This window comes from Volvox carteri (assembly GCF_000143455.1).
Source record: "Volvox carteri f. nagariensis unplaced genomic scaffold VOLCAscaffold_37, whole genome shotgun sequence".
NCBI classification, from domain to species: Eukaryota; Viridiplantae; Chlorophyta; class Chlorophyceae; order Chlamydomonadales; family Volvocaceae; genus Volvox; species Volvox carteri.
This window is the reverse complement of record NW_003307580.1, coordinates 512,699-539,042: the sequence shown is the minus strand read 5'-3', so window position 1 is coordinate 539,042 and position 26,344 is coordinate 512,699. Positions and strand designations below refer to the sequence as shown.

General features: G+C 56.6%; 5 protein-coding genes across 5 annotated transcripts; 3 read left to right on the top strand and 2 right to left on the bottom strand.

Moving 5' to 3' along the window:
• Nucleotides 1-170: 170 nt before the first annotated feature.
• VOLCADRAFT_94410 (uncharacterized protein) lies at nucleotides 171-1,253 on the top strand (the record flags this gene model as incomplete). Its single annotated transcript, XM_002953646.1, has 1 exon — nucleotides 171-1,253. One exon carries the CDS (start codon nucleotides 171-173, stop codon nucleotides 1,251-1,253), a length of 1,083 nt encoding a protein of 360 aa, XP_002953692.1.
• Nucleotides 1,254-4,688: 3,435 nt separating this feature from the next.
• Nucleotides 4,689-8,047, bottom strand: VOLCADRAFT_106042 (uncharacterized protein; the record flags this gene model as incomplete). Its single annotated transcript, XM_002953558.1, has 6 exons — nucleotides 4,689-5,415; nucleotides 5,727-5,862; nucleotides 6,276-6,398; nucleotides 6,794-6,994; nucleotides 7,476-7,520; nucleotides 7,610-8,047. 6 exons carry the CDS (start codon nucleotides 8,045-8,047, stop codon nucleotides 5,288-5,290), a joined length of 1,071 nt encoding a protein of 356 aa, XP_002953604.1. The 3' UTR covers nucleotides 4,689-5,287.
• Nucleotides 8,048-9,991: 1,944 nt separating this feature from the next.
• VOLCADRAFT_118411 (uncharacterized protein) lies at nucleotides 9,992-12,960 on the bottom strand (the record flags this gene model as incomplete). The annotated part of the gene is made up of 5 exons (XM_002953557.1): nucleotides 9,992-10,096; nucleotides 10,348-10,443; nucleotides 11,369-11,458; nucleotides 12,375-12,518; nucleotides 12,667-12,960. 5 exons carry the CDS (start codon nucleotides 12,958-12,960, stop codon nucleotides 9,992-9,994), a joined length of 729 nt encoding a protein of 242 aa, XP_002953603.1.
• Nucleotides 12,961-13,295: 335 nt separating this feature from the next.
• Nucleotides 13,296-17,364, top strand: VOLCADRAFT_75893 (uncharacterized protein). The gene is made up of 8 exons (XM_002953645.1): nucleotides 13,296-13,759; nucleotides 13,852-13,942; nucleotides 14,271-14,379; nucleotides 14,460-14,706; nucleotides 14,817-15,094; nucleotides 15,207-15,764; nucleotides 15,885-16,072; nucleotides 16,231-17,364. The coding sequence occupies exons 1-8, from the start codon at nucleotides 13,355-13,357 to the stop codon at nucleotides 16,500-16,502; spliced, it is 2,148 nt and encodes a 715-aa protein (XP_002953691.1). The 5' UTR covers nucleotides 13,296-13,354; the 3' UTR covers nucleotides 16,503-17,364.
• A 1,114-nt stretch (nucleotides 17,365-18,478) lies between these two features.
• On the top strand, nucleotides 18,479-22,993 carry VOLCADRAFT_94406 (uncharacterized protein; the record flags this gene model as incomplete). Its single annotated transcript, XM_002953644.1, has 7 exons — nucleotides 18,479-18,973; nucleotides 19,454-19,804; nucleotides 20,032-20,342; nucleotides 20,621-20,723; nucleotides 21,441-21,554; nucleotides 22,053-22,240; nucleotides 22,588-22,993. 7 exons carry the CDS (start codon nucleotides 18,479-18,481, stop codon nucleotides 22,991-22,993), a joined length of 1,968 nt encoding a protein of 655 aa, XP_002953690.1.
• Nucleotides 22,994-26,344: the final 3,351 nt, after the last annotated feature.

The window sequence follows — 26,344 nt, the reverse complement described above, 5'->3', positions numbered from 1 at the left end:
TCAGGGAGCGACCGTTGCAGCCTTCTGGCGATTAGGGCTACATTTTTGCAAAGTCTCGGGCTCCCTGGCGGGCGCCCTGGAGGACGAGCAGCCCTGGCGGATGACCACCAGCAGCAGCTAACGGAACTGGAGGGCCCCGCACCGTCTCCGATCTGCAAGCTGGGTCTGCCATGCGCATGCCGGTGCTGAGCCAACCTGTCGTTGATGGCATCGACTGGGGCATCGTCGGTGTTGCAGGGTGCCTGCTGCTGGTCAGCGTTGTCGGGGCGCTCCTAGCTCTAAGATACTCCAGCTCCAAACGCCGCCCTGTGGCCCGCGAGTTCAACTACCTATGGCGCGTCCGGGCGTTCACGGAGCTCCTAGCAGCTGGATATGCCCTCGCGCACCTGCTCAGACTGCAGGTGCTGTGGGGCCCGGCGTCCGTGTTCAAGGCCGGTGGCTACCACCCGACCTCATTATGCCGCGTGTACATCGCAGCCACCTACGGGGTGTTCGAGCCGGGCTTCCTGCTTCTTGCGCTGTTTGCCTGTCTGTACTCCGTACAGGGTCGCGACTCATCAAAGCACCCCAACTTCAACATCGTCGTCTTCTCCACAGCCCTCTCCCTTCCCTCCTGCGCCATCCAGCTCGTCGCTGCGCTCTTCACTCGTATCTTTGACCTCAATTATGCCAACAACCGCATGCTTGGTCGCCTGTTTTCAGCGTATGACACATCCCTGCATCAGCACTGCGATGCAGTCGGCAGTGCTGGAACCGGCGACCCCACAGCAATCGCCAACTGCGCCTTCTGCGTCTTCCCGCTCCTCTCCACCTTCGCCTCTACAGCCCTCTCCGCCGTCTTCCTCCTCGCCTTTTGGCTGGTCACGCAGCGCATCGCCGCAACAGTCATCAACAAGGCGTTATCGCGACGTGTACGCATGCTACAGGCCTCCGTAACCTTATGGATAATCGTCAGCCTCGCCTGCCGCGGCTGCACCGTGTTGTTTCGGCCTTTCGATCTGGGTTTCGAAGTCCTGCGTGCGGCACATGTGTTGGCAGTCGCTGCACTGGTGATTACCCTCGAGTTCTTCCTAGTCCTGAAGCCCGTGTGGGACACGCACGTAGCCGACCGCGCCGTCAAGCGCTTTGAGCGTCAGGACACGGGCGGCCTACCACAGCCGCTACTGCCAAACCCGCTCTATCCGCCCACAGAGCTGCAGCTTCTGGAGTCGTCCACTTCGACACGGCAGCATGGGGAGGAGGAGCGGGTATAGGTTGTGGCGGCCAGCAGATCACCTGCCTTCCGTCGTGCGCCTTGAGCCTGCAGTGCTTCTTGCTTCTTCACTAAGGCCCATATCCTTGTAGAGGCCGTCCTCGTTCCCCGAATTGCAGCCCCAAAACTTTAACCCGCGGGTCTCAGTGCCATGCGGGTTGAAATTGTGCACCGCGGACCCAGGCATGAAACCCAGATGCGGCTGATGGAGGGGAGCGCTCCGGTGCCCGGGTCTCTAGGGCGGTGTGTTGCAGCGGACCGGTTGGGATTTCATGGCGTATCCGGAGATGAGGGAGATGATGCTGCGGAAAGAGGGCAAGGAAGAGGAGGAGGAGGACTTTTGAGTAGCTGTACCTTCTCCGCATGGTTGCCATGCGGAGCGTTGGCAGGGCTGGACCTGAGGAGGGTTCAAGAAGAGGGCTGAGAGATAGGGAGGCAAGGAGGTAAGGGGAGTGGGGTGCTGCCCAGACGGTGACGGTTAGGCGGCCGCGCTCCCCTGTAGTGACGGTCACACAGGGCAAGACATGTGGCTGTGAGCGAGGCTGAAGAGGGGAAGGGCTTCAGAAGGTTAGCGCGATAGGGCCAAAGTACGTGAGGGGGGAGTGCTCGGAATCCGAGCTATGGAGTGGGCGAGGGTTTTAAAAATCATCAGGCCCGCCCACCGGCATGGCCGTGCTCGTTCATGGGAACGGCGGGTGGATCGGCGGGTGGAAATAGGACCTCAGGACATGAGCGGTGCTTCGGGGGCAGCCATCTCAGAGGCGCAAACCTGGGCTGCCGCGTGTGCACGTGTGCCGCGGCTGCCGGAAGTGTAGTAGCCGGTGAACGCGCTGTCTTCTTCCCGGGGATGTTGGGCAGCCTGGGAGAGACAGCGGCCATCTGGCTGGGCACTGATGTCATGGATATGGAACGAGGGGGCATTGGACTGTCCGCGACTAGTGAGGACGCACGTTGGCTATATGCAAGCAAAACATGCGTCGCTGCTGTGCCTGCTGGTTATGATGATGATGTATGATGTATGGATGTTAGCTGCTGTCGTTACACTGATTACGGCGGTGGTGATGGTTGCCGCTGTTGTTAACTGTTCGACGACGATGCAGCTGCTGCTGCCATCGATTTCTGCGTACTGCCTCTCATTCGCTTGCTTTTCTTGTTATCTTGGTTGACATCGGCAACCGCTTGGCTGCGGTAAACCTAATGATGGGGAACGTATTAGTTATTGCTTTCCTGGGTGGGGCCTAGGGAACAAAAGGTTTCTCTAGGTGCCTGACTTTCTCCTGACGCCAATGTTTCCTTGCGTAGCACATTGGCCTATGGTTGCCCGCACTAGCAACTTCACGTGTGGGATTCAGGCGGAGGCGGGGTCTGTATACAGCAACGGAGGGAAATACGTTTGGACGCTGATTGGCTGCGCGATCTAGCAGGGTTGTGGACTTGGGCCAGCTGACGGCTGGGATATAGTGCTTTTGATTGTCGTGTGTACTGATTAGGCAAGCTGACGGTATGTTTAGCTGACAGAATGACGTGGCTCCGTGACGAAGAGGATGGGGAAGCAAGAAGAAACCCTAAGTTGAAAGGAGGCGCATAAGCTATTATGATGCATGAAGGACGGGGCCACTTCAGGGGCGGCCCAAGTATGTTTCAGCTGCACAGGGTCGAGACTGAAGAGTGTGTGGTGGCGGTGCTGTGGCTGCGGCCCGTTCAGTTGGTTGCACGAGGTGTGCCGCACGGAGGAACGCTGCTTCGCTTTTGCTGGGACCGCGTGAATTCGTTGCGTGGGCTTGCGCTTGATGTCAACTTGGGCTTTGTGTAGATGAATACCAGGGTTGTATGTGTATGTGTGGTCGTGTTGATGTGCAGCTGCACGCGACATTCCGACACATGCATGGTGACTGTGCAAACGACATGAATCGTATTCTTAACGGACGTATCTCAGCAGGGAAGCGAGGATTAGGGAGGTGTGCGTGTGGTGGTGCTCCCGCTCAGCTGTAGAGGTGCCGGGAGTGAACAGGCGAGGGCTGCCCACCGAAGGCGTCCTCGTGGAGGCCCCAGGCGCCTGGGTTCCGTGCAGATGGCTCCGAGAGGTGCGCTGGCCCAGGGTGACTCGGATGCCGTTGTGCGTGTTGACAACAACGGCACAAGGAGCAGTGAGGCGTTGGCGAGGCGCGCATAGAGTGCTTGGCTGGTGCCAAACAGTGACGGTAGGGATTTGACTTGGCAGCGTGCCGGAGGGGATTATGTAGTGGGGCCGACATTAGGAGGGGGTGCGGCCCACAGCCACCTCTTGAGGAGTGAGCAGGGGGATTTGGTAGGGGCATGTGTCTGTGTGTCTGTCTGCATAAATATATATTATGATGGTGCCGTGACTAACGGAGGTTTGGGATGTATTTTTTGTTTGGCCCATTGCTGTGCGCCATCGCGCTGCTCGTCTGACCCCACTGACGCTGCTTGCTGTGCGGCTGGTGGTTGGATGGGCTTGTGTTATGGACAACTTTCGGATGTTCCCGGGGTCGGGGCTGCTGTTGCGATGGTGTCATAACTGCATACTACTGCTGCTGTGAGTGATAGATAGTCCAGGGCAGCCGCACCGAAGGCGGCATAGTGATTTAAACAAATTGGCAGAGAGGATGTCCATCCAGGTTACTAGGTAGGAGAGTATGCTGCTGCACGCCGCTTGTAGCGCACTGAGGAAACCTAGGAAGACTACGCCAGAAGAGGTACGGTTTGTCTAAATTGGACACGTAACGCCATGTATTATGTGTAAGCCAGTGGTCAGACGGATTTCTTATGGGAGCAAACTGGCAAGTAGTGGCGGCTTTGGGACTCCTGATAAGACGTAAAAGGAACCTCCGCCACGAACGCTAATATATTGGAAAAAGGGTTTTGCACGGATGGTTTTGCAGAGTGTGATAGTAGTCCATCTGCCGTGACGCACAGCCATGGCGCTCTTAATCTACCGTCGTTTCTACACAGATTGAACTAGCAGCACGGGCAGCGCTTGACATCACGAACTGACAGTAGAAAAGTCGGGTGCTCGCGTGTTGCTAGCCCCAAAAGCAGCACGGGTGGATAAGCAACCGAAACACTTGAGCAAAGCGTTACCCACTTCACCAACATCTCAGGATGACAGCAGACGTGCACATGTATGGTACAGTATGTGTCCACATGCGTCCGACCTACAACCCGCGCAAGGTTCCATTTGACGCCACATCTTCACGGCGATCTTAAGCTGCAGTGCATAGTCGAGTGCCGATTACCGTTAAACCCAGTACCACCGTAACTACTGTACTGCCATAAAACCGTACTATGCAGTACTACTCAGTACTTGGTACTTAGTCAAGCACGCGCCCACCAACTTCATGGCAGAGCCTGGCTGCGATTGGGATATACGCCAAATTCCATCGCCGCTCGTGACCATCAATGCCACACCAACCCTAATAGGTAGCCCGCGCAAGAACCAGTCGATGCACAATCCACCAGGCCACCCGCCGGCTATTTTATCCTGCGCTCCTGTGCTAGTGAAGGCACCAGCCAGGCATCACGGCACTAGATTCTTATTATCACCCCTGCCATAACAACAGAACGTTTTAATATCATAACCATCTCCCACGTGCCTTCCCAACATACCACATCACATCACGCGCGTGATATGCCCTGAGCCTAGAACCTACGCCGCAGAGCTTGATATAGCCGGCCACATGCCTGGCTCCTCCGTGAATGAATTCATTTCTCGCACACTCCTGTTCCCATCTTTGCCGGTTTGTACAGCTGGCCCATCCTTGCTGCCCGTTTCGATGCATGGCCTGCAAAATGCGACCCGTACAGACTCCGTGGGGCCTCCCCGATTCCCAAGTATCCTACCCAGCCTACCAAGCGACTCGCATGGTCCCTAGTCAACCCCCCAGCCCCAACCTCACACACCGGCTGTGCATTGTCCTAAACCCTTGCCCCCCCTGCCGAGCCCAGAGCGGCCAGGAACCGACCCTCCGTTTCGCCAGTACTACCTACACGTCTTGTGGTACGCAGCATGGCGCCTCAGCTGCTGTCCGTGAGGTGCTCCACCAGGGCCAGTGCGCTGTCCAGTGCTGAGCCGCTGTCAAAGTCCTTGAAGGACAGCCACTGACCATTGGACAGGTCCAGTTTGAGCACATCGGACAGATCGCCTAAGGATGCGTGTGGGGCCCCGGGAGTAGGAAGAGGTGAGGTGGAGCGGAACAGCCGCGTGGGGAAGGCCCCGGGCGGGTGGGTAAATGAAGGGAACTGAAGTGATAGAACTGCAAAACTCAAACCCGCCGACGCCAGACCGACGGCCGGAGGGACAGCCCCTGTGGAAAACTGATAAGGGAAACGCTGCCAAACCCAAATCTCCAAGAGTCCTCCCAAAGCCCAAATCCAGACTTCCACTTTACGCTGGCAAGCGAACGGTTTACAAGGTCCGTCACCGCACCGACCTGACTCAACACGTCGGCCTTACCTTTGCGCGCAGGCCGCTGCCTGGTCGCCTTAACCACCAGGCTGTGCGGCACCTTGAACGGCGCCTTGCGGCCCCGCTCCTCCACGCAGTAGCACGTGTGGCGGTCCGTGACATACAGCGTACCTTGGAAGGCCAGCTGGAGGGGACCGGCGTGGGGGAGGGAAGGGTGAGCCCAGGAAAGCTTCCAGATGGATGCAGATGTGTGTGCAACAACGAAACGATATGGTTGAGTGGTGGTGCTTGCCATAACATAACGCAACCGCGTTCAGCAGCTATTACAATCTCTCTTCAATCTCACGTTTTCCTTCCCATTGCACTTGTTCTTCTGCGCGGTGGCCCCTTACAGGTATGCCGCGCCTAGTTCACATACCCACCCCCACCCCGCACCCAACCTTCAACCAGCATTCGCGCACAATCATGCCAGTGCATATGCGCACACAAATCCGCAGCGCATAGCGATCACGGTCTGTTCCATATTGCCCAGCAGCGCCGTCGCCTTCCCCCTCTCCTTTGCCCCGGTGGTACGCTATCCGCCACTCCGGCACCCACCTGAATGGCTGGCGTGTGGGAGTTGTGGTTACACGAGTAGGTCTGCAGCAGCTTGCACTTGAAGTGCTCCACAAGATTCTCCTCGGCAGAAAGTCCAAACAGCTGCTGCAGCTCCCCGCTTGCCTGGAAGGGGCCATCAAAGGGGGCAGAAGCGGAGGGAAGCTTCGGATAAGGGAACCACAGACGTGTGTGTTGGGAGGTACGACCACAGGATACCCAACCTCAACCCGAGACCTTCAGAAATATTGGGGCAGTTTGGAATGCCTTCCGTCTCGGCACTCAATTCGCCACTAGCCAGTCCTCATTAGCCATCATTCCACCAGCCACATAACCTGCTCCTTTTGCCCACTGCAGCTCCGTATCCACCGCCTCCCTACCACTCTTGGATCACTTATGTTTCGCTCACGTTTCCACCCTCAAGCCGTCAAAAAGCTCTCAGCGCCCAGGTCTGGCCCTTTGCGGCTACATTCTGGCGACTGAAGTTCCCCTTCTTGCCCTCCTCTCTCAACCGGGTCCACCTCGCTGCCAGCCCGCCCACAACACCTTGCCTTGTTGGCACTGGCAACCAGCTCCGCTGTCTCGTCCCTGGCCGGTGTTGGTGCCGGGTCCAGGGAGCCCCACCAGCTCGTCAGGCCTCCCGCCAGCTTGGTAAGAGAGGCGCCAGCACCCGCGGAGGCCTGCTCAGCGCCACCAAAGGCGGAGCGCAGACCGGCAGTCAACTGCAGGGAGGGAAAGAATGGATTGGACACTGATTCACGCTAAAGCGCCGGTGGCGGGATGGGTGAGGTGGGTTGCGTGGGCGGTGAAGGTTGGAGCAGGTGGTGCATCAGGTCAGGGCCGAGGTGGTAGTTGCAGCAGAAAGCGGGCATAAGCAGGGCTAACAACACATTGCCAAAATAACGCGGATGCTTGCCACATTCACCGAAAACACAGGGCGCAGCTCATGTGCTTCCACCGACCCACACCGATGCATTAACGCGCTGATCCTCCTGGCTGGCCAGCGCACATTAGCTGCATGGGGCATACACGCGCGGAGCGGCGCCCCAGCCCAACGTGCTCCGCTTCACCTGAGCCCTGTAGGCTTTAGCCAAGTCATGACCCTCCTCCCAATACCCTCCTTCCAGCCACTCCTTGCGAGGGGCTCACGTAACCTACTGATTCCACACGCCCGGGGGACACGCAGGCCCCGTGTACGCGCACCTTGCTGGACACGTCGAGAGCGAGATGGGAAACCTCCTTCGCCACCTAAGACCAAACAACATAGTTCGGAGTTGTACTGTCAAACCAGAGAAAGTCCGGAGGTAATATGCCATCTAAAAATGTCACGGGCTTACCTTGGCTGCCTGCGCTTCAAGCTGCTTAAAATCTAGGTCCACCCCTGCGCCTGCGGACTGGCTGGGCTCGGATTGCTCAGCCGCAGTTTGAGCAGTTGCCGTAGCCTCCTCAGAATCGCCGGCCTGTGCTAAGGAGGACTTTGCTGAGTCGATGGACAATTCTTGCGCAGTAGAGCTGGGGGGAATCCTTGGCGCTGTCTCCTGCTGTCCATCCTTTGGGGCTTCATCAAAAGATTGCGCTGGAGAAGAGCTCCTCTCCGTCTTAACAGTTGCGTCCGCGGTCCCGGACGACTTCTGTTGCTTGCCCGAGTCCACCTCTTCCTCCTCTTCCTCCTCCTCTTCTAGGACTTCCTCATCCTCGTATTCGACTACCTCTTCTACGTACTCCACCTCTTCTTCGACCTCTACCCCCACTTCAGTGCCGCTAGATGTCGCCATAAGCTCAACGTGCTCAATACTGGAATTGGTACTGCTTGGAGGCCTAACTTGTGAGCTACCAGCCTGCATTACAGGCTTTTTACGTACACAAAGTTACAGCTTTCCAGGTTGTGCAACGGCAACAGTTTCGCAACAGGGCAAGTGCAGACCAAACCCTGTAGTCCTGCCAATCAAAGTAGACTTCGGTAAAATTTACAGTCTTTATGACACTATGCAAGCCACGCACCACGTGAGTCAGAAAGCACGAACGCACGCGGTTTCAGTGCAGCCCCGTAACAACTGTCCCCAGAAGCCGGAACTACATCAATTCCATGTCGCCGAAGGCTTCAAGACAGCCCCTACAAATTGCTGCACGATGTAGTGACTACTACTATACAGTTTTGAAGCGGCCTGCCCCAAGGGCCACTTTGCCTGCTAGTGACGCAGTCCGAGGGGCCAAACCATTTCTTATCCACGAATATTGTATGGCTCGACAGCATCTTAGCACTGCATCTTAGAGAAGAGCGATGTGCTCGGTGCCGAAGAGTCGATATCCTGGTTGTGCTTGTTGTTTGCGCTGTCAGGCCATACACACAGTCAGCACAATGCCCATTTTACATCCCAGCGCCACTAGTTACCACAGCATGGCCTGGCGTCCAGTCCATGATATCTGCAATAGTTACCCGTCCGGTCCCGATTCCTCACCGGCCTCAGCCAGCCGCGGTGGAAGGCATCCCGTGCTTAGGTCACGTCGGTGGAAGCTCTCCTCATGTTCGGTTGCGCTTACCAACCGCGATGCCAATATCTCCTGGTTTCCTAATGCACTTCTATCTGCGTGGTACCTGTACTGAGCGTTCTAGGAAGGGAGAAGCAGATTCCACTACCACCGAGAAAGCAGGTTCTGTTCGCGCCGGCAACCCACAACTTCTGCAATTTGCAGCCTCGTCAGGAGCCGCGATGCTCCTTACACACACACACACACACACAGTTTGCACCTCCTGAAGTGCGTCTCGAAGTCCCAAAGAGTCCAACATTCGAATCCACGCTATTCTGGAAGGACCACAAAAGTCTACGAACGTAATGCGGCGTAAGAAAACAAAAAAAATCCAGGTCGCACAGCGTTCCCGGGTGTCCGATGGTAACTCCATATGCGTGGGAGCTCCCGCACGGAAAATCCGTAACACTCCGTACGATTTGCACAGAATCTCGCCAGTCCGTCATATGTCATACCGAGTCGTGTGTCAGATCGGTTAGGTTGCGCTTCACTGTGTCACACCCCACGTCCGACCAAGCACCCGCCGGGACCTCCTCTTCGTCGACGATGCCGCAGATTCACCGGTGGTGTAGCGGGTCTCCTCCCTAACCAAAATTTGCACCGCACATGCAAGTGCAAAGATTGGAAGTGATGGAGCTCCACCAGGCGGCTTTGCTCTGTACATCGCTTCGTCCCCTGACTACCCAAACCCCGACTCAACGGGTGCATTCAGACACCCGTGCCCGTTCGCCTCGTCCTGCAGCACCACATGCCCCATCGCTGCTTTCAACGATCCCTGCATCGCCCCTGCAGCGATGTCGGATATCTGCAGCCACATTCGCTTTGCTTTGCGCCTCGCGTCCGGGCACATCCAAAGGCGCTCGCTCACCATAAGGCCTGGCTAGGAACTGCGGCAAGACACCGTTGCAGCATGAAGTACAGCGCTAAACATAGCCGCCAAGCCCACCAGCAATTTGCAGTGCCTCGCCGAGCACCCGCCATGAGCCCGGAACCCCCTATCGCCCTGCACCTGATCCACTCCCTTCCGCCGCATGCGCAGCCGACGTGCAGCCACCCTCACTGGAATCGGTCCGCAACCGACCACAAGAGCGCCCATGGCCTGATCTTAGGATAACACAGTCGAGGACTGAGGAGCAACGGGGTTGGTTGGACAGGAGGAGAACCCGGCTGCCGTACACATCCATGATGCATTAATGCCCGTCGAAGTAGCACATGATATCTGACGTGGTCCAGTACATGGACGTGTCCCGGGCATGGCCAAGCGTGTACACGGGGGACATGAGTTCCACCACATCCTGCGTGTGCGGGGGCCGAGGGAGATCATGTGTGCGTGTTACACTTTTTGCATTACGCTTTAAAGGTGTAACGCGCTCAGGTATGGGCGTGGATCAGCCGCAAATTGGATAAACTGCCGATGTCGGTGGGTAAGAGGAAATATGCACAGATTGCAAAAGGAATACCGGCGTCCGGAGCAAGGAATGGGGAATTAAACATGATACCGCTGCGATATGGGACCTAAACCCGCTTTATTCCAGCACGAACCCACCTGCAGAATCAGGAAACCAAAAAGAGGTGTGAAGTCTAGCTGACCGAACAGCGGCGGCAGGATTCCGCGGTAGATCTGCAGATACGGCTCCGTAATCTGCATGCAAAAGGGAAGGGAATGGAATCAGGAATACGTGCACCGCGAATCACACCAAGCTGGAATAAAAGGCTCCAACACACCAAGCTCTATTGTCCTACGCTGCCTTTCGTTTGCAACCTCTGCCGCACACAAGGCTCTAACACGCAACTTTACGGCTTGGTCCTGCGACATGACCAGGCCAGATGCCTTGTTTAAACCCCTGCCATTCGCCCGGCATCATCCGCCCGCGCGCAAAATGGCGCCATGGGAATTTGCTCTTCGGCCCGGAGAACTTCCGCTGGACCGGAGAACTAAAACAGTCTCAGTTTGCCCTAGCCGCAGTCTCTTCCGCGCCACACAAGGAGAGCGGACTTGAACCTTAAAGACTAGGTGGCAGCACCTGCACGTCCGTCAACAGGCCCCTCGGTCCAGCTTGCTCCCCAAGATGTGACGAATGGGGTCAGTAAGGTGTGTCGGGCAACTACCCTTCCGGCAGGGAACCCCCAGTTACCGGGACAGACAACGGGCGGCGATAATTCGGAACCGGGCCCCAGGCATCCTGCACGCACTAATGCCCTTCCCAGAAACCATCCGCCAGCACCATCTCCTGTCAGCCCTGACAAGTCCTTTCCCCGGGGACCCACATCACACGTGCTTCACCCGCCTCTCCCAACACCTCCATGCGCATCATGTGACGCTCGGGGCCCCCCTCGGTCCGCTAACGTCCGTTTTCCTCCCTGGGTCCATGTCGCCAGGGGTTCGCGGCTTCACACGCCAGTTATGTTATAATTTACCAAACCGCGGGAGGGAGAGGTTTTTGAATGAATCCAAAGCTTCTTTAACCGCTCCAGCACCGTCCTCCTTTAAACCCCTGGCATATAGCCCCCTCGGCAAAAGCTCGGCTCGACCTACAATACGAGTTCCTATATCCCCATCCGCGCACCAGTCGCAGGAACGCCCAGGGCTGTGCATTCCAGTCAATGGAGGGAAACCAGGACAGCAGCACTCGCATGAAGAGGCAAAACAGGTACATCTGCGGATTGAGAGCAGGAATGCAGGGACGCAAGGAGGGAAACAGTGAGAGGGAAACTTTTGGAATGCCGAGCGGGATGACACAGCATGCGGGCGACACACGCCGTATCCAAAAGTGTTGAACGTTGCTACCGAGGTGAAACGAGAAGTTAGCATGGGTGGCCCACCCGATGACGAACTTCGAAAGTAATGGTGAAATGTAAGAGGGTTAGGGCGGCCGTCTGCAGGTCAGAATTCGAGCGGACGAGCGCGCGTACGACTAAGCTACACCCCTGCCGTCCATTGAGTCAGCTGAGGGCCACGCTCATGCACTCCATGGGCGCGCACCCACGCCGGCCCTATGAACGCCCCCGGCGCTGCTGCTGTCGCAGTGCTGCGATATTGCGTTTTGCGTAAAGCAGGAGAGGTGCTGGGACAGCGCACCCCCTTCCCATCAACAAAAAACCTCAAACCCTGGGGGACCCCGCTGATGGGGCCTGATGAAACAAGGATATGTGAACGATAAACGCGATGAGCAGCGATACATACCCAAATGTATACACATGTTCATATCGACCTGTCCCTACCCAAGCCCCCTGACCCAGGCCCCCTAGGATACAGCGACCTGACCCTGACCCCCTGATGGCGACCGAACCAATCGCTAACAAGCACTATTCGTTGGTGCGGCCATGTCTTTGCTTGTCTTATCGCATATGTATGTATGAACCCTGCAACTTCGGAACCCTCGAATGGGCGGGAGAAATGGAAGACAGCATTTGAGCACAGCCTAGAGCCTGCTCTAGGGCTGCATCTCACGCCCCTCAAGGGGCCCGTACGTGTATGGATCTGAGGTCCCTCCGTTGAAGCCCCATGATGCGTGGGAGGATGAGGGGAGGGGAGGACGGGCGAACGTGAGGACTGCCGTAAGGTTTGCGCACCTTTGCAAACCCAAAGGCTGCCCGCTCAAAGGTCCGCGCGTATACCGACGTGAGAGACTCCGCTGCGAATGCTTTCGCCAGTGGCAGCACGAACGCCAGCAGCCGAGTGTGCTTGCGCAGCTCCTTCACTTGCTGCTGCCATTCCTGCGGGCCAGCCAAGTGACGCCACGCAGCTAACGTCGAAGGATCCGCTGGACCTCCACGCGGTGGTAAACGTGACCATATCGTGTGCCAATCGCCGCCTCACAACCCGATATTCGCGATCTGCGTGCCTGGCAAACCCGGCATTCACCTGCTGCGCACCCGAGTTGCTTGGCGCTGGAAGCGCCGCTGCAACAGCGTCCCGTGCCTTATTGACGTAGTTGGCGACAACTTGAAACGTGGCTATCACAAGAGACGCAGCAGCGCAATTCGCAACCAACTGCTGCCCGAAAACTGCGAGCGGCGCCGCCGGCGATTCCGGCTGATCCTGAGCTGGCTGACGGTGCTTTTCAGGATTTACATCTAACGATATTGACACAGCAGCACTCGCAAGCGGCAAAATTATACTCAGCCCTCGAATTGGACGCTTTGGTCCGAGCGACATTGTCATCCGTGCATTTCGTACTTGATGCCGGTGCTGCAATTGCATTCCTACTTTTGATTTCAACATCGCCTATGTACAATCTCTTGAAAGAACAATCTTCCCCAAAAAAATTTCCAAACTCTTAAAGGAGAAAGGATTTCTGGATCCAACACCGTGAACAAATCAAGTAAAAGTTTAACACAATGCAGTCAAAACAATTACATAGGGAAGTGCAGCGGCAACGCGACTCTGCTGCTTCACGAATAGGGCCCTGTGTACGGATCAAGATAGGATCCGTACCTAGAATTCTACAGAGGACATTCGCTCGATCATCTCACATGCCTATTACTTTTCATAGTACCTTCACTTTAGGTACATAAGGTCTGTGGGGAGCTTCATTTGCCGCGCAGCCAAAATGCAGACCATGATGAAGCAGCGTGCCCCAGCGGCTGCGGGCAAGCAGGCCCAGGCCCTGCCCCGCGTCGCACCCAAGATTGGCCGCGCCCGCAGCATTGTCCTTGCTCAGGCTGCTCCTGCGACCGCGAAGGTCGACAAGCCGGCGATCTCCCGCGACCTGGTGGATAAGTGTATCAATGCTATCCGCTTCCTGGCCATCGACGCTGTGAACAAGTCCAAGTCAGGCCACCCTGGCATGCCTATGGGCTGCGCACCGATGGGCTATCTTCTCTGGAACGAGGTCATGAAGTACAACCCCAAGAACCCAGATTGGTTCAACCGCGACCGCTTCGTGCTGTCTGCCGGCCACGGTTCCATGTTCCAATACGCGATGCTGCATCTGACTGGCTATGATTCTGTGCCGGTAAGTTTGCGGATTGGGTCGTGTAGCTGACAACGCTGCGCTCGTTCGCTTGTCTAGCATGGCAACCTTCTCTTTTGCCTGCTGTTCCGCAGTTGAACGAGGTCAAGCAATTCCGCCAGTGGGGCTCTTTGACCCCTGGCCACCCAGAGAACTTTGTGACTCCTGGTGTTGAGGTCACCACTGGTGCGTTTGGCGACGCAGCGTGCGTTTCATCGATCGGCGTTTTTACCCACCATCCATGATCTTTCGCACTTCTGTCGTTCAAAGAATGGTGTTATTAGAGTTTATTAATTTCTTTTGGCCTAAAGATTCTATGTTTCCTGCGCCGCCGTGGAGCTACAGTGGAGACAATTATATGCATACTGGTTCGCTCAACCCGAAATTATCGTTACCTTGAAATGAAAGTTATTACCTATCATTAGTGGTCAGGGTTCTGCTTTGCGATGTCATACGTTCAGGCACACAGACAATGCGGATTCAAAGGGTTGTTCCGTTTGTGCCCCATGAACAGGTCCCCTGGGCCAGGGTATCTGCAATGCCGTGGGTCTGGCTGTTGCTGAGGCTCATCTGGCGGCCCGCTTCAACAAGCCGGACTGCAAGCCGATTGTGGACCATTACACGTAGGTCCCCGCCCGGAAGTGCTTTGTGTATGTTAGATCTGCTTGTCACCAACATGTTCCCACGTCGCACATTCCCTCAGCTACTGCATTTTGGGTGATGGCTGCATGATGGAGGGTATCTCCAACGAGGCCTGCTCGCTGGCCGGCCACTGGGGCCTGGGCAAGCTGATTGCGCTGTACGATGACAACAAGATCTCGATCGATGGCCATACGGATATCTCGTTCACTGAGGACGTTGCCAAGCGCTATGAGGCTCTTGGCTGGCACGTGATTCACGTGATCAACGGCAACACCGACATTGACGGTCTGCGCGCTGCTATCACCCAGGTAAATTATTGGCTGATTTAAGGGAGCTGGTGTTGATGAACTGAATTTGGCTCTATTGATATATAAGCCCATGGGGTCTGCCGCTTACAGCCATCTTTTCCCTTATGCAGGCAAAGGCCGTGAAGGACAAGCCCACTTTGATCAAGGTCTCTACCCTGATTGGCTACGGTTCGCCCAACAAGGCCGATACCCACGATGTGCACGGTGCACCGCTGGGCCCCGAGGAGACTGCCGCTACTCGCAAGAACCTGGGCTGGGAGTACCCTGAGTTTGAGGTGCCGCAGGACGTTTACGACGTCTTCCGCGCAGCCATTCAGCGCGGCGAGGCCTCTGAGAAGGAGTGGAAGCAGACCTGCGAGGAGTACAAGGCAAAGTACCCCACAGAGTGGTAAGTGATCAATTTAAACCGTGTGGATTGTCGAACCTTTTGCACCATGACGTGCCGGTGTAATGGTGGGTATGGTTTTGCTTCTGGAATGTCCCATCTTCTCTTCTTGCAGGGCTGAGTTCGAGTCCCTGACCAGCGGCAAGCTGCCAGAGAACTGGGCGAATGCGCTGCCGACCTTCAAGCCTGAGGACAAGCAGCTCGCCACCCGCCAGCACAGCCAGACGATGATCAACGCCCTGGCCCCTGTGCTGCCCGGTCTCATTGGTGGCTCGGCTGATCTCGCGCCCTCCAACCTGACACTCATGAAGATCTCGGGCGATTTCCAGAAGGGCTCGTACGCTGAGAGGAACGTGCGCTTCGGTGTCCGCGAGCACGCCATGGGTGCCATCTGCAACGGCATTGCTCTGCATAAGTCGGGCCTGATCCCATACTGCGCTACTTTCTACATTTTCACGGACTACATGCGCAACGCGATGCGCATGTCGGCGCTGTCGGAGGCTGGTGTGATCTACGTGATGACCCACGATTCCATTGGTTTGGGCGAGGACGGCCCAACCCATCAGCCAGTGGAGCACCTGGCGTCCTTCCGCGCCATGCCTAGCATGATGATGATGCGCCCAGCGGGTGGTAACGAGACGGCGGGTGCCTACAAGGTCGCCGTCGAGAACCGGTGGGTATTATTCCTCGTACAGGCGGATGGAAGTGCACTTTCACCTGGGCATCTATGTCGTAATTCTCATCCTCTAAAAAACCGATCAGAATACCCGTATCCCCTGTTTTATGAATGCAGCAAGCGGCCCACCACCATCGCTCTGTCTCGTCAGAACATGCCCAACCTGCCGGGTACTTCCGTGGAGGGTGTGGCGAAGGGCGCCTACGTTATTCGGGACGCTGCTGGCACCCCCGACGTGATTCTGATGGGCACCGGCTCTGAGCTTCAGCTATGCGCGGAAGCGGCTGACATCCTTGAGAAGGAGGGTGAGTGTTAGTGCAGGCAAACGTCCTGTTGCACCGACCGTTCATCAATGGCTAACTGCGGGTTCACCACCACGATGAAAGGTCCACACGTGGATTTTTCTAATGTGATTCGCTATCGGGTGCTATTGCTCACTTTACCGTCCCTTTCACCAACACAGGCAAGAAGGTCCGCATTGTGTCGTTCCCCTGCTGGGAGCTCTTCGAGGAGCAGTCGGCTGAGTACAAGGAGAGCGTGTTGCCTAGGTCAGTGGAGGCCCGCGTGTCGGTTGAGGCTGCCACCTCGTTCGGCTGGGCCAAGTACCTGGGCTTCAAGGGCAAGCACGTCGGCATTGATGACTTCGGTGCTTCGGCCCCGGCCCCTGTCTTGTACGAGAAGTATGGCATTACGACCCCGAAGGTCGTGGAGGCTGCCAAGGCTGTCATGGCGTAAGCCGTTGTCGGAGGTTGTAGAAGTGGCATCGGCATAAGTCATCGCGTTGCACGAATGAAGTATGTTCGAAGCTACAATCGCAGATACCGGCCACTTTATGTGGCGTCTCGGGAACTGTTCGACTTGGCTGTCCTCAGCGCTTATCTCTGTACGCCTTGAATCTGGGGGTGGCTGTCCTGCGTGGGTGCTAGTACGTTTGCCAGGCCAAAGCAGGAGCAGCATGAGCACTAGGAAGAACAGCTGAAATCGGCCTGAGCTGTGCGGAGAATAACGGAGTGTCGCTTTGTACAGGGCCGCAGGTGGTGCTAGCGGTTGTTCGGCGTGGGGCGTTGGGAATGATGCATGCGCTGTCAATGCGGCAGTGTCCTACTCGTGTCCATTGGCCCCTGTATCGCAAGCGAGTCATCGCGCCCCATGTTATTTGTTAGGTGTGCGCGTCGTGAACCGATCAGGGCCGGCTGGTCGGGAGTTCCCTACCAGTCGGGGTGCAGCTGTCTGTGCGTGTATGTTTGTTATAGGTCGCAAACCTGTGACCGTTTGGGTTTCAGTCTCGATTGCCAGTGGCGGTAATGGCTATGAACGTGAAGGTTCGCATGTTGACCGTTGGTCGGTGTTTGGCTGAGTTTTGAAGGGGCTTTTGAGGTTGCGTCTGCAGCTTCTTCCCCGTTTTTGGCAGCCGGTCGACTTCGTGTCCAAAGCGCTTCCTCTGATATCGGAAATATGTGCAGGGAGCGTGGCTTGCGGTTGGTTTGTGCTGTGCCTCGCTTGGGACGATGATTGAGCGTTTTGAAGTGGAGATTTCTCCTCCGAAACTAAACTCCTTAAAAGGTATCGTCTGTAAAGCAGGTGCGCCATGGACGAATTTCTACGCCGACGGACCCCCATCACCGCAATGAAGCGCATGAATCTCGATCAATGATCATCCCATATCCACCAAGCCTAAGAAGCCGGAGAGTTGAGAACGACTTCGCCTACATGTTTTTAGAGTTCTTGGGCTTGACCTAACAAAACAAAGCAGACATGCATTTTCATCCCGACAGCCGCCTCGCCTCGGGGTCCCTGTCTTCATGAGATTCCCTTTGAACATCTGGAGGTGGCGGGTCTGGGTTGAGGCCGAGCGGCTCGCTATTTGTGATAGCTGAGGCCATATCGCCGCTGGAGATGTGCACTTAAGGTTGCGGTCACTTGTAGCTGTTGCATACAATATGGTGCAACATGTCTGGGGAAGTACGGCGCGGTTGGTATCCGCAGGGCTGACCCGGTAAGGGACCGTTGCCGTGCAGGCCATCCCGCAATTGGTGTCGACGTCAGTAAACAAATTCGACGCACGGTACAAATGGGCTCGGAATAGGAAAGGGAATTGATGCGCTTTGTTGGGCGGCCAATACCTGTCTACCCCAGAGTAATGCTTCAGGTGGAGGGTGGGGAACGGCAGCTCAGGCATGTGCGTTGATGACGGGCCGCTGGTCGTGTTGGGCCTTGTGGGGACCATTCGTATCACGATTCATCATCGAAGCTTCGTGTACATGAACGAGGTGGTGTCCTGCGCAACAGCGCGTCTGGGGGTTTCAGCGAGCTAGGAACTCGAGCTGGGTCCGTGTCCCGAAGGAAAGTGCCACAGGAATGGCGCTGGTGCAGGACGCAAGCTGCTTGATAAGCTTTCAAGGTCTTACAAGGGTTTACATTGCCGACGTTTGTGGGGCATTGGTTTATGGCTCAAGCCTCGCCGTGTGGTCATTTTATCGGACCATCCGTACATTTATTGCTCGTTGACGGAAGACGAACAGTTTGCAATACGAAGACGTTTAGCTCACAGTTACTCTTACTAAGGTAATGATAAATGATGTACAACGGAGCTTACACTTCGCAGGGATCTGTGCACACCATACACTTCTGCAACGGCAGACCGGTGAAGTCTTGTCCCGCGAGCCGCATCCTTGAAGATTCAATGGCGAAGGAAGACACGCTGTAATACTATGATTTCGATACAGTTTACTGTTTTAAGGGGACTATGCGTTCTGTCCCTTCTCCATGTCGTCAAAGCCGACGCCCCGAGACCTTCCTTGCTTGTTTTCACCGGCGTCCATCGAGAGCAAGCCATAGACGTTTGGGCTCTGACGAATCATCTCGTTTCGTCACGAGGTTACGTGGCCCAGGTACTGGCACCCGAGCCTTTGGCGGAAGATTTCCGGCAAACAGCTGGCATCGAGGCTGGCAAACCGGGACATGAGGATTGCCGCTCAACCTCGTTGACCCTTGTAGCATACCCCAGCATTTCCTTTGAGGAGTATCACGTGGACAGCCGCGGAGCGATACACGAATTGACGGGCATGCTGGACTTCCATCTTGCGAACTGCGCTGGGTTAATCACCAACCGGACGTTGGTGGACTTATTGTCTAGGCAGAACTTTACCGCCATGCTAGGTGTGGCTATGGATCCCTGTTCGACCCTCCTTGCGGATAAGCTCAAGGTGTGAGACACACACATAAGACCCCAAGGGGAGTGGGCTTACGGGGCGAGGGCTCCGCCGTGACCTTTCCGTACCTCTTGCTCTTCCTTCATTACTCGATGCTATCTTGCAATGCAAGGTTTTACGAAATCATGCCGATTCTTGAGGGTAACGACCCAACAGCAGCGCATAGGAGGCATGCGGTGTGGGTAGGTTCTGGTGGTACCCCGCGAAGCTGTCTCGGAATGGATCAATGACCCGGCTTGTCCTACGTTCACTCAAATATTACTAGCAGGATATCTGCCATTCATTCCAAGGCGCTTCCACTCCACTCCTGCTGTACAACATTACGCACTTTTACCGTGTGCATGTGAAAACACAAGCCACCGCAGCGTGCGCATGTAGGTGGTCTGCAACGCAACGGGAAGCTCTCCCTGCCCGTGTCCCCCGATTGGTTTCATCCCCCACCTTGTACCCCATCTCCCCCGGCCCCCATGCCAGATCCGGCGCCGCGCCGCGTACGACGACGGCGCCGCTACAAGCCTATTGTGGGGCATTCTGCTGGGCCAGGGTATACCCACGAGCCACGTGGCAGCGTACGGCACGCGTCTTGGAGGCGGCGACATGAGTCTTATGCAGCGCATCCATAATGTCGTACAGTACCACCGGCTGCAGCTGTGGCACCGGCGGGTGTATGAGCCCCGGTTGGCGGCGTTCCGTCAGCGTCACCGTCTGTGGGCCCTGCCTGCGCCTGTGGTTCCTGGAAGCGAGGGGGGTGAGGGAGGCCTGGGGCCAGCCGGGGTCCGCCCGGGTGCTAGCAGAGGGAGGCCCGCATGCCACCTGCGGGGTCAGGTGCGTATGTATGGATGTATGCATGCGCGGCGAGCACTAGCACTAAACTCAGGACTAGCGCTAGCATTATAAAAAGAAATGTACCACGGTAGTGTGTAGTTTCCGCCCCACTCGCAAACCCGCCGCCACTGCTCCGCGCTGCCAGACAGTTGAGTCTTTGCTTCATTGCCTCATATGAACGTGGTTCTCACCCCCGCCCACCCACCCCACCCCACCCCACGCTCCAGGTGGTCATCACGGGTGCGGACTGGGGCCTCGTGGAGCCGCAGCCCCTGCTCCCGCAGGTTAAGATGGTGGGTCCTATCAGGGCGGCGCTGCCAGAGGCCCCTGTCACTCTGGCACCAGCGGTGGGGCCGAAGGCGGAGGCGATGGAATCGGATGCAGCAGCCACAGCAGCAGGGAGTGTTGCGGGTGTTAGCGCCGCGTCCGCTGTCGCAGCCGCTACGCCGGCATCCCTGCTACAACCCCCTGAGTTGGCGGCGCATGTAGCAGGGGCTGAGACGGGCGTCGTGGTCATCTACCTCCCCTCGGATTACAGGTGGAGGAGGGGAGGGGAGGGGAGGGGGTTTTCTGGCGCGGGATGTGATTGCTAGACCTGGACACGACCCTGAGCGCGAACGGGCTTGCGGGGGTCCTCCTGGCCGCCCCGGTGTGCCTCCGTTCCATCATGGGGTCATTTTGACGGAGGGGGAGATGTGGCTAAACCCCTCCTCTTACACTTACTCTTCTTCCCCATACCAGGGTTGCCCCGGTTGGGGTGGGATTGCCGGGAAGCCCCCTGAGCCCCTCTTGAGTATTTTCCTTTCCTCGTCCCAGGTTACCCCTGCGGGCGCTGTTGGCCATGGCGGAGGCCGTCATCGACCTGAAGCAGCGAATCGTGTGGCAGGCGGCAGCGGCAGACATTGCCAGGGTCCGCCAGGTGGGGCTGGTGGGGGGGGTATTTGAGGGGGTGTGGGGGAGGGGAGGGGAGTGCTATATGGAGGGCCTTTGCTTTACACGCAGATGGAGCCATGTGGGTATTGCGGCATGCCGCCCGGTCTGCCCGGTCTGCGTTCTGGATTTGGATCCGGTGTGTTTACCGTACGTTTCGCTGGATGGTGAGTGTATTCCCTTCTCTCCGACCCCTCCCTTTCCTTGGATCCCTCTCCCTTCCCCCTCTAGGACTAGGACTAGGACTAGGATAGTTGGGTCGGTCGGGTCGGTCGCGCGTTTTTGGGGGTTTGGGAAGAGCACTTGCCTGTCACCAGCTTTTTATTACCAGCTAATCAGCCAGTTCTTCGTCGCCAGACCTCGTCAATGCCGCCGCCAGGCCGGCGGCAAACTTTATTCCAGCTTCACGTCAGCAGCTTTTTACTACTTTTCCGCCGCCTCTACACCTACCTTTACTTCTTTATGGCTTGGCATTACTGCTTTTCTTCCGCGCTTTTTTAGTCTTGGCGGCTAGGTAGGTAGTTTTTCCGACATCATCTTCACTACGGTCGCCGCCCTCAAGAAGACCTTTTGGTCAGTTCTACGTCTGGTACACTCTTGCCCTGGCAGCAGCTTCACTCGTTCGTGGTTCATCTTTCCCTTTCCCCCCCCTCCTGCCGGGGCCTCCTCCCTCACACCCCGACCCCCCTCCCATCCCCATCTGCAGCTGTACCTGCCCCTCAAACACGCCCGTCACGTGCTGATGCTCCCCTCCCTGCCCCTGAGGGAGCTCATGGCGCACCCCAAAGTGGTGTCACTGGTCACTGCGGGGAGTGTGCAGGTGGGCAGGGGGGAGGGGGGGGGCCGCCGGGCCGCGGAGGGTCCCGGTATGGGGGGTGCGGGTAATGAAGGGACGGTTTGGGAGCGGGTGGCTGCCGGGTGGGTGAACCTCGGCCTTGCGAGCTGCACCCGCGGAGAGGTTGCTCCGGTCAACCGAATACTAAAATCTCCTCCAAGCTGCTGATGCTGCTGTTACTTGGCTGCTGTTACTTGGCTGCTGTTACTTGGCTGCTGTTACTTGGCTGCTGTTACTTGGCTGCTGTTACTTGGCTGCTGTTACTTGGCTGCTGGCTGCGGGCCCCAAAGTCGCCATCCCTGCCACAAACGCCTCTGCTGCCGTCTGCAACCCCCAACCCATGCACACCACTACCCTGCATGACGAGCTTCCTTGATACAGCCATTTTGCCATCTACACTACCTACTCCGCCTTCCTGCGCCTCGTGTACCGCTTGGCTTTTTCTTTGCCTTCCAACCCCCATCCCCACCCACCTCCACGCAGGCAATCTACGCCGCACTGTACGTTGGTAAGCCCGTCATGGCGGTGCCCCTGAACACCGCCCAGGAGGGCCTGGCTGCCCGGCTAGCGGCGCTGGGTGCAGGCCAGAGACTGAGTCGCGCTGAGCTGGAGGGTGGAGCGGCCTCGTACCGGGTCAGTGTGGCCATCGAGCGAATGAGCAACGTGTACAGGTGAGGGGGTGCGTGTACGTGTCAGGGGGTGGGTGAGTGGTAAGGGTTTGTGAGTGCGGGTGGGTGGTGGATAGGATGCGTGGTAAGAGCTACTGTTTGTGTGTGCGTACCTTGGGGCAGAAAGTCGCCTGGAAATCGTCTTGAGGGACCCTGTCACACGCACCACGCTCACCGCCAGCCAGGCACCAGCTGTTGACACACAGCCACAACTCCCGCGGACAGAACCGCTTCCCTTACTGGCCTCGGTGCTTTTGTAAACTAAACATCCACCAACATACCTTCCCTTTTGAACGTTTGTTTAACGCCATGTTCCGTACCTGTCTCCTCCTGTGTTTCTTCCTCAACAGCTTTACCCAGTCCATGCAGTTGCTGTCCACACAGCTCCGAGCGACCCTTGGGTCGCAGTCCCCTTTGGAGCGCGCTGCCGCCTGGGTGGACTACACCATCTCTCTTGACGAGGCGGGCCGCCAGTACCTGGTCCCAAGATCGATCCCGGCAGGGAGCCATAGTGGAGGCAACGGTGTTGGTGGTGGCATTGGCACTGGCGCGCCCGCCGCAGGTGGCGGCGGCGGCTGCATGGCCCCCTTGGAGGCCGCAAATGCAGCGGCATACGGCATGCTGGCAGCTGCAGGGCTGGGCTCGGCGGCGCTGGTGGCACTTGTTGTGCACGTGTGTACTCGCGTGCCGCCGCCGCCGCAGCTGGCGGCGGCACGGAAGCGCACGCGGGCCATGGTCAAGGCCAAGGACGAATAGCCGTATTAGGAATATGTATGTTCGACAAGTATATTCTAATTGACGTACTCGGCGTGACGTCAATGCCAACCGACCTTGACGCCTAAGTACGGCAAAAAAGCAGGCCCAGTGATTCTGTTTGGCGTCGGGCATGTCTCAGCGGTCGCTCGTTTAGTTTTGGTCTGCTGTTGTGTGCTTCCATGAGGGGTACTGGTGCTGGTGGCATTTCGCTGCTCGGGGTCGGGCCATGGGAGCCAATTGGGTGGGGACCCGATGGGCCCGATGATAATGACCCGTGGGACTCAGGACACGTGCTTCTTCTCCGGGAGGCCCCCATGGTGGTGATATCCCTGGACGTCCTCTGAGAGCATCACAGAGTGAGAGTCCGCAGGTAAGGTAGCATTACCCAGTCAGCAAAATGTATAGCGATAGTGCGGAGTGCATGTGGCGTGCGTTTGTGAGATCGAGGTGGCGCTGGCTGTTGGAATTAATAAGATGATGCGCACACGCTTGACTTGACTTTGCGATGTTACTGACTTGGTAACACACGCATATATACAAGTATATACAAGCACGCACAAGGCGGCGGCATTGGATACACACATGAAGACGTTTGCAGCGCGCCATGCGCAGTATGTACGGCAGTCATGGTACGGCATTTGTGGATGCGGGGTTCGCTCGGCCGCCATCGTGACCGAGCAGCTGTGGCGGGATAAAATATTTGCCGTGGAAGGGTACAGTGATGTCCGTATGTATGTCGCCAGGATTGCGACGTGCCAATGCACAGCAGCTAGAACCTTTAGCGGCAGTACAGACACAGTAGGAACACCTGATTTCCTTGGAGTGCGACTTGGGGTCCATTGCTAAAGTCGCTGGTTCGGGATCTCCCGGTCATGTCACATTACATGCTTACAAGGCTTCACTCTCTGTTGGTATGCTGAGCTGCGCGCTGCCAATCCTATCGCCTCATTTCTCTTGATGATGCAGCAAAGGCAAAGGTGCAGCGCGCTGCTATGTATGCTGTAGCATGTGTTGTGCACCGGGCATCTAGGAGGTTAAGCGCGGGTTGCGGGACTGACGCCTCCTCAAGGCCTCTGCTGCTCGTTGGCGAGAGGCAGGGGGCTGGAGGGCCATCGACCGGGATTGGCTGGAGTGCGGTTGGATGGAGGGATGTTACCGTGCGGACGGTACCCGATTTGCTGGACTGGCGTCCGTTAGGATTGCCAGAAAGGGAGGACGCCGCATAGGGTCAATTAAGTCTCCAAGACATGACCTACACGGATAGAAGTGCGCAGGTGCCGTTACATTATCAGTGCGTACACGCATACAGGCAGCCCCCCTGCCGCAATAACCCTTCTTTTGCGGCCCAGGGGGCCTGCAGGGCTCTGTGCTGTTGGTCATGTTAACCGAAAACAACACACAAAAACGACACATTGCTGCCTTATGCTTGGGGCTGTCCGCCTCTCCTGGGGAAAGAGGAGAAAGGGATCCATAAACGAGTGTGTGAGAGTCATGCATACCCCTCATGAGGTTCCAAATGACTGTTGGGACGAGGTTGTGCTGGCAGCGACGGAGCCGGGAGTGCACCGCCCGGTGCTATCACGGCACCACCATTGGCTACATCTTGCCTGCAATTACGGGCCTTCCATGCGCGGTTGAATTGCACCTACATCACCCCAGCCGCGTGCTCAAACAATAGGCCCACCAGGTGCTTGACTTACCATGTTCTCTACCCTGGCCTTGACCTCATCGACCTCCCGCATAAACTGTTGTGAGCATCGCGGGAAACTCTCCCTGCCTCCAAGAAGCACAGAATGCGATTCGCAAGAGCTTAACAACATTGCATCATATGGATGTTTTCCTAAACTGGGTTACGCTAAAACTAAAGAGCCTGTGCGATACCGGATTTACGATTATCCACCACAATGATGAAACCAGTCCGGAGTTCTTCATGGGTCCCATACATATCATTCCGTAGGGTTATGCCAAGAAGGTCAGGGGAGGCAATCGGGAGGCTATGCTGGTTCCAAAATACGGCAGTTTAAAATTGCTTTTTATAAATTGCTATCGCGTAATTTCTTTAGCAGCCGTGTTCATCATAAAGTGGAGCTTACTATACATCTAAACCTGCTTTTTACAGCAAGAATTAACTCTTTTGTGCGCGTGTGACTTCGGCCATCGGCCATCGGCTATCGCCACTAGTCCTGTTAATTTAATAATGGCTCCTGCGCCTAGAAGGAAACAACCTCAAAGGGTAAGGACGTAGAATTTTGCGGGTTCTCCAGATTGAGCTCAGGGTGTAGGTTGCACATGAAGGCCAACTGGGGCGGAGGCGGAGGGCCACCAAAAGCGCTGAATGAAAGCAGATACATACCCTTAACACTCGAATCATTTCCCGACGATTTTTCTGCTCGCTGCACAGCACACAGTATTTGTAATCCTATGCCGTTATGCGGTTGTGGGTGTGCTTCCTGCAAAGTGCAACCATTCCTGGACTCAATCGCAAGGTCATCTCAATCTAACCCTGTGTTCCGCACAGCAGAAACCCACCGACAAACAAGATGCACTCCCCGAGCCTGACGCCCCAGGTGATGGATAGGAACAGCACGGTTTGTTTGTTATTATGGGAACGAACAACCACCCTTGCCGAAGCACATGCTTCACACAATTGCCCCTTATAATCCCCTGCTCCCTCTTCCTGCTCACATTGGCCAACGATGCAGCGGTGCTTAAGGTGGGTCCCTGTTATTACCTTTCGTGAGGGTTTCATGTCTGCAGTCCTTATCAGTGCATATAGCAAGAGCGTGCCTGTTGTGAGATCTAGGTATAATAATTTGGGATAATTTTTGGGATAATGATTTGGGATACCCTTGTCAAAACGACTGGTCTTAATTGCGGTGATAACGGTTATTCGTTCTCGCAATCCTTTGATATCAGCAGGCCAAGCTCGCCAAAGAGATTGAGGTTGCGAAGGAGAACTGTTTGCGTGCTTTGGAGGCGCTGTTGGTAAATAGCCACCTTGCACCGGGGGTTGTCGAGCGGATTTTTTCCGGTAAGCGGGAGACCTTCGAGGATCTTCATCTTGGGGAATACGGTATCAGGTCCGTCTCCAGGAATGAGGCCCCCACTGCTATCTCCCTGGGAGAATTTGCCAGTCGTTCCTACAGTAGCCCCTCGGCAAGTCCAGCCAGCAGCTGCGACAGCTTCTCGCCTCCAGCACGAACCCCTGGCCGTCTTGACTTGAGCACCACCAAGGTGCCCATGGCGGCTGACCATGCAGCTGCAGCAGCAGCAGGTGTTGATGTCCGTCCCTCGGCAGCCTGCTGGTCCACACCGCTCCCGCCAAGCCCTCGTGATGATGACTAGAAGGTC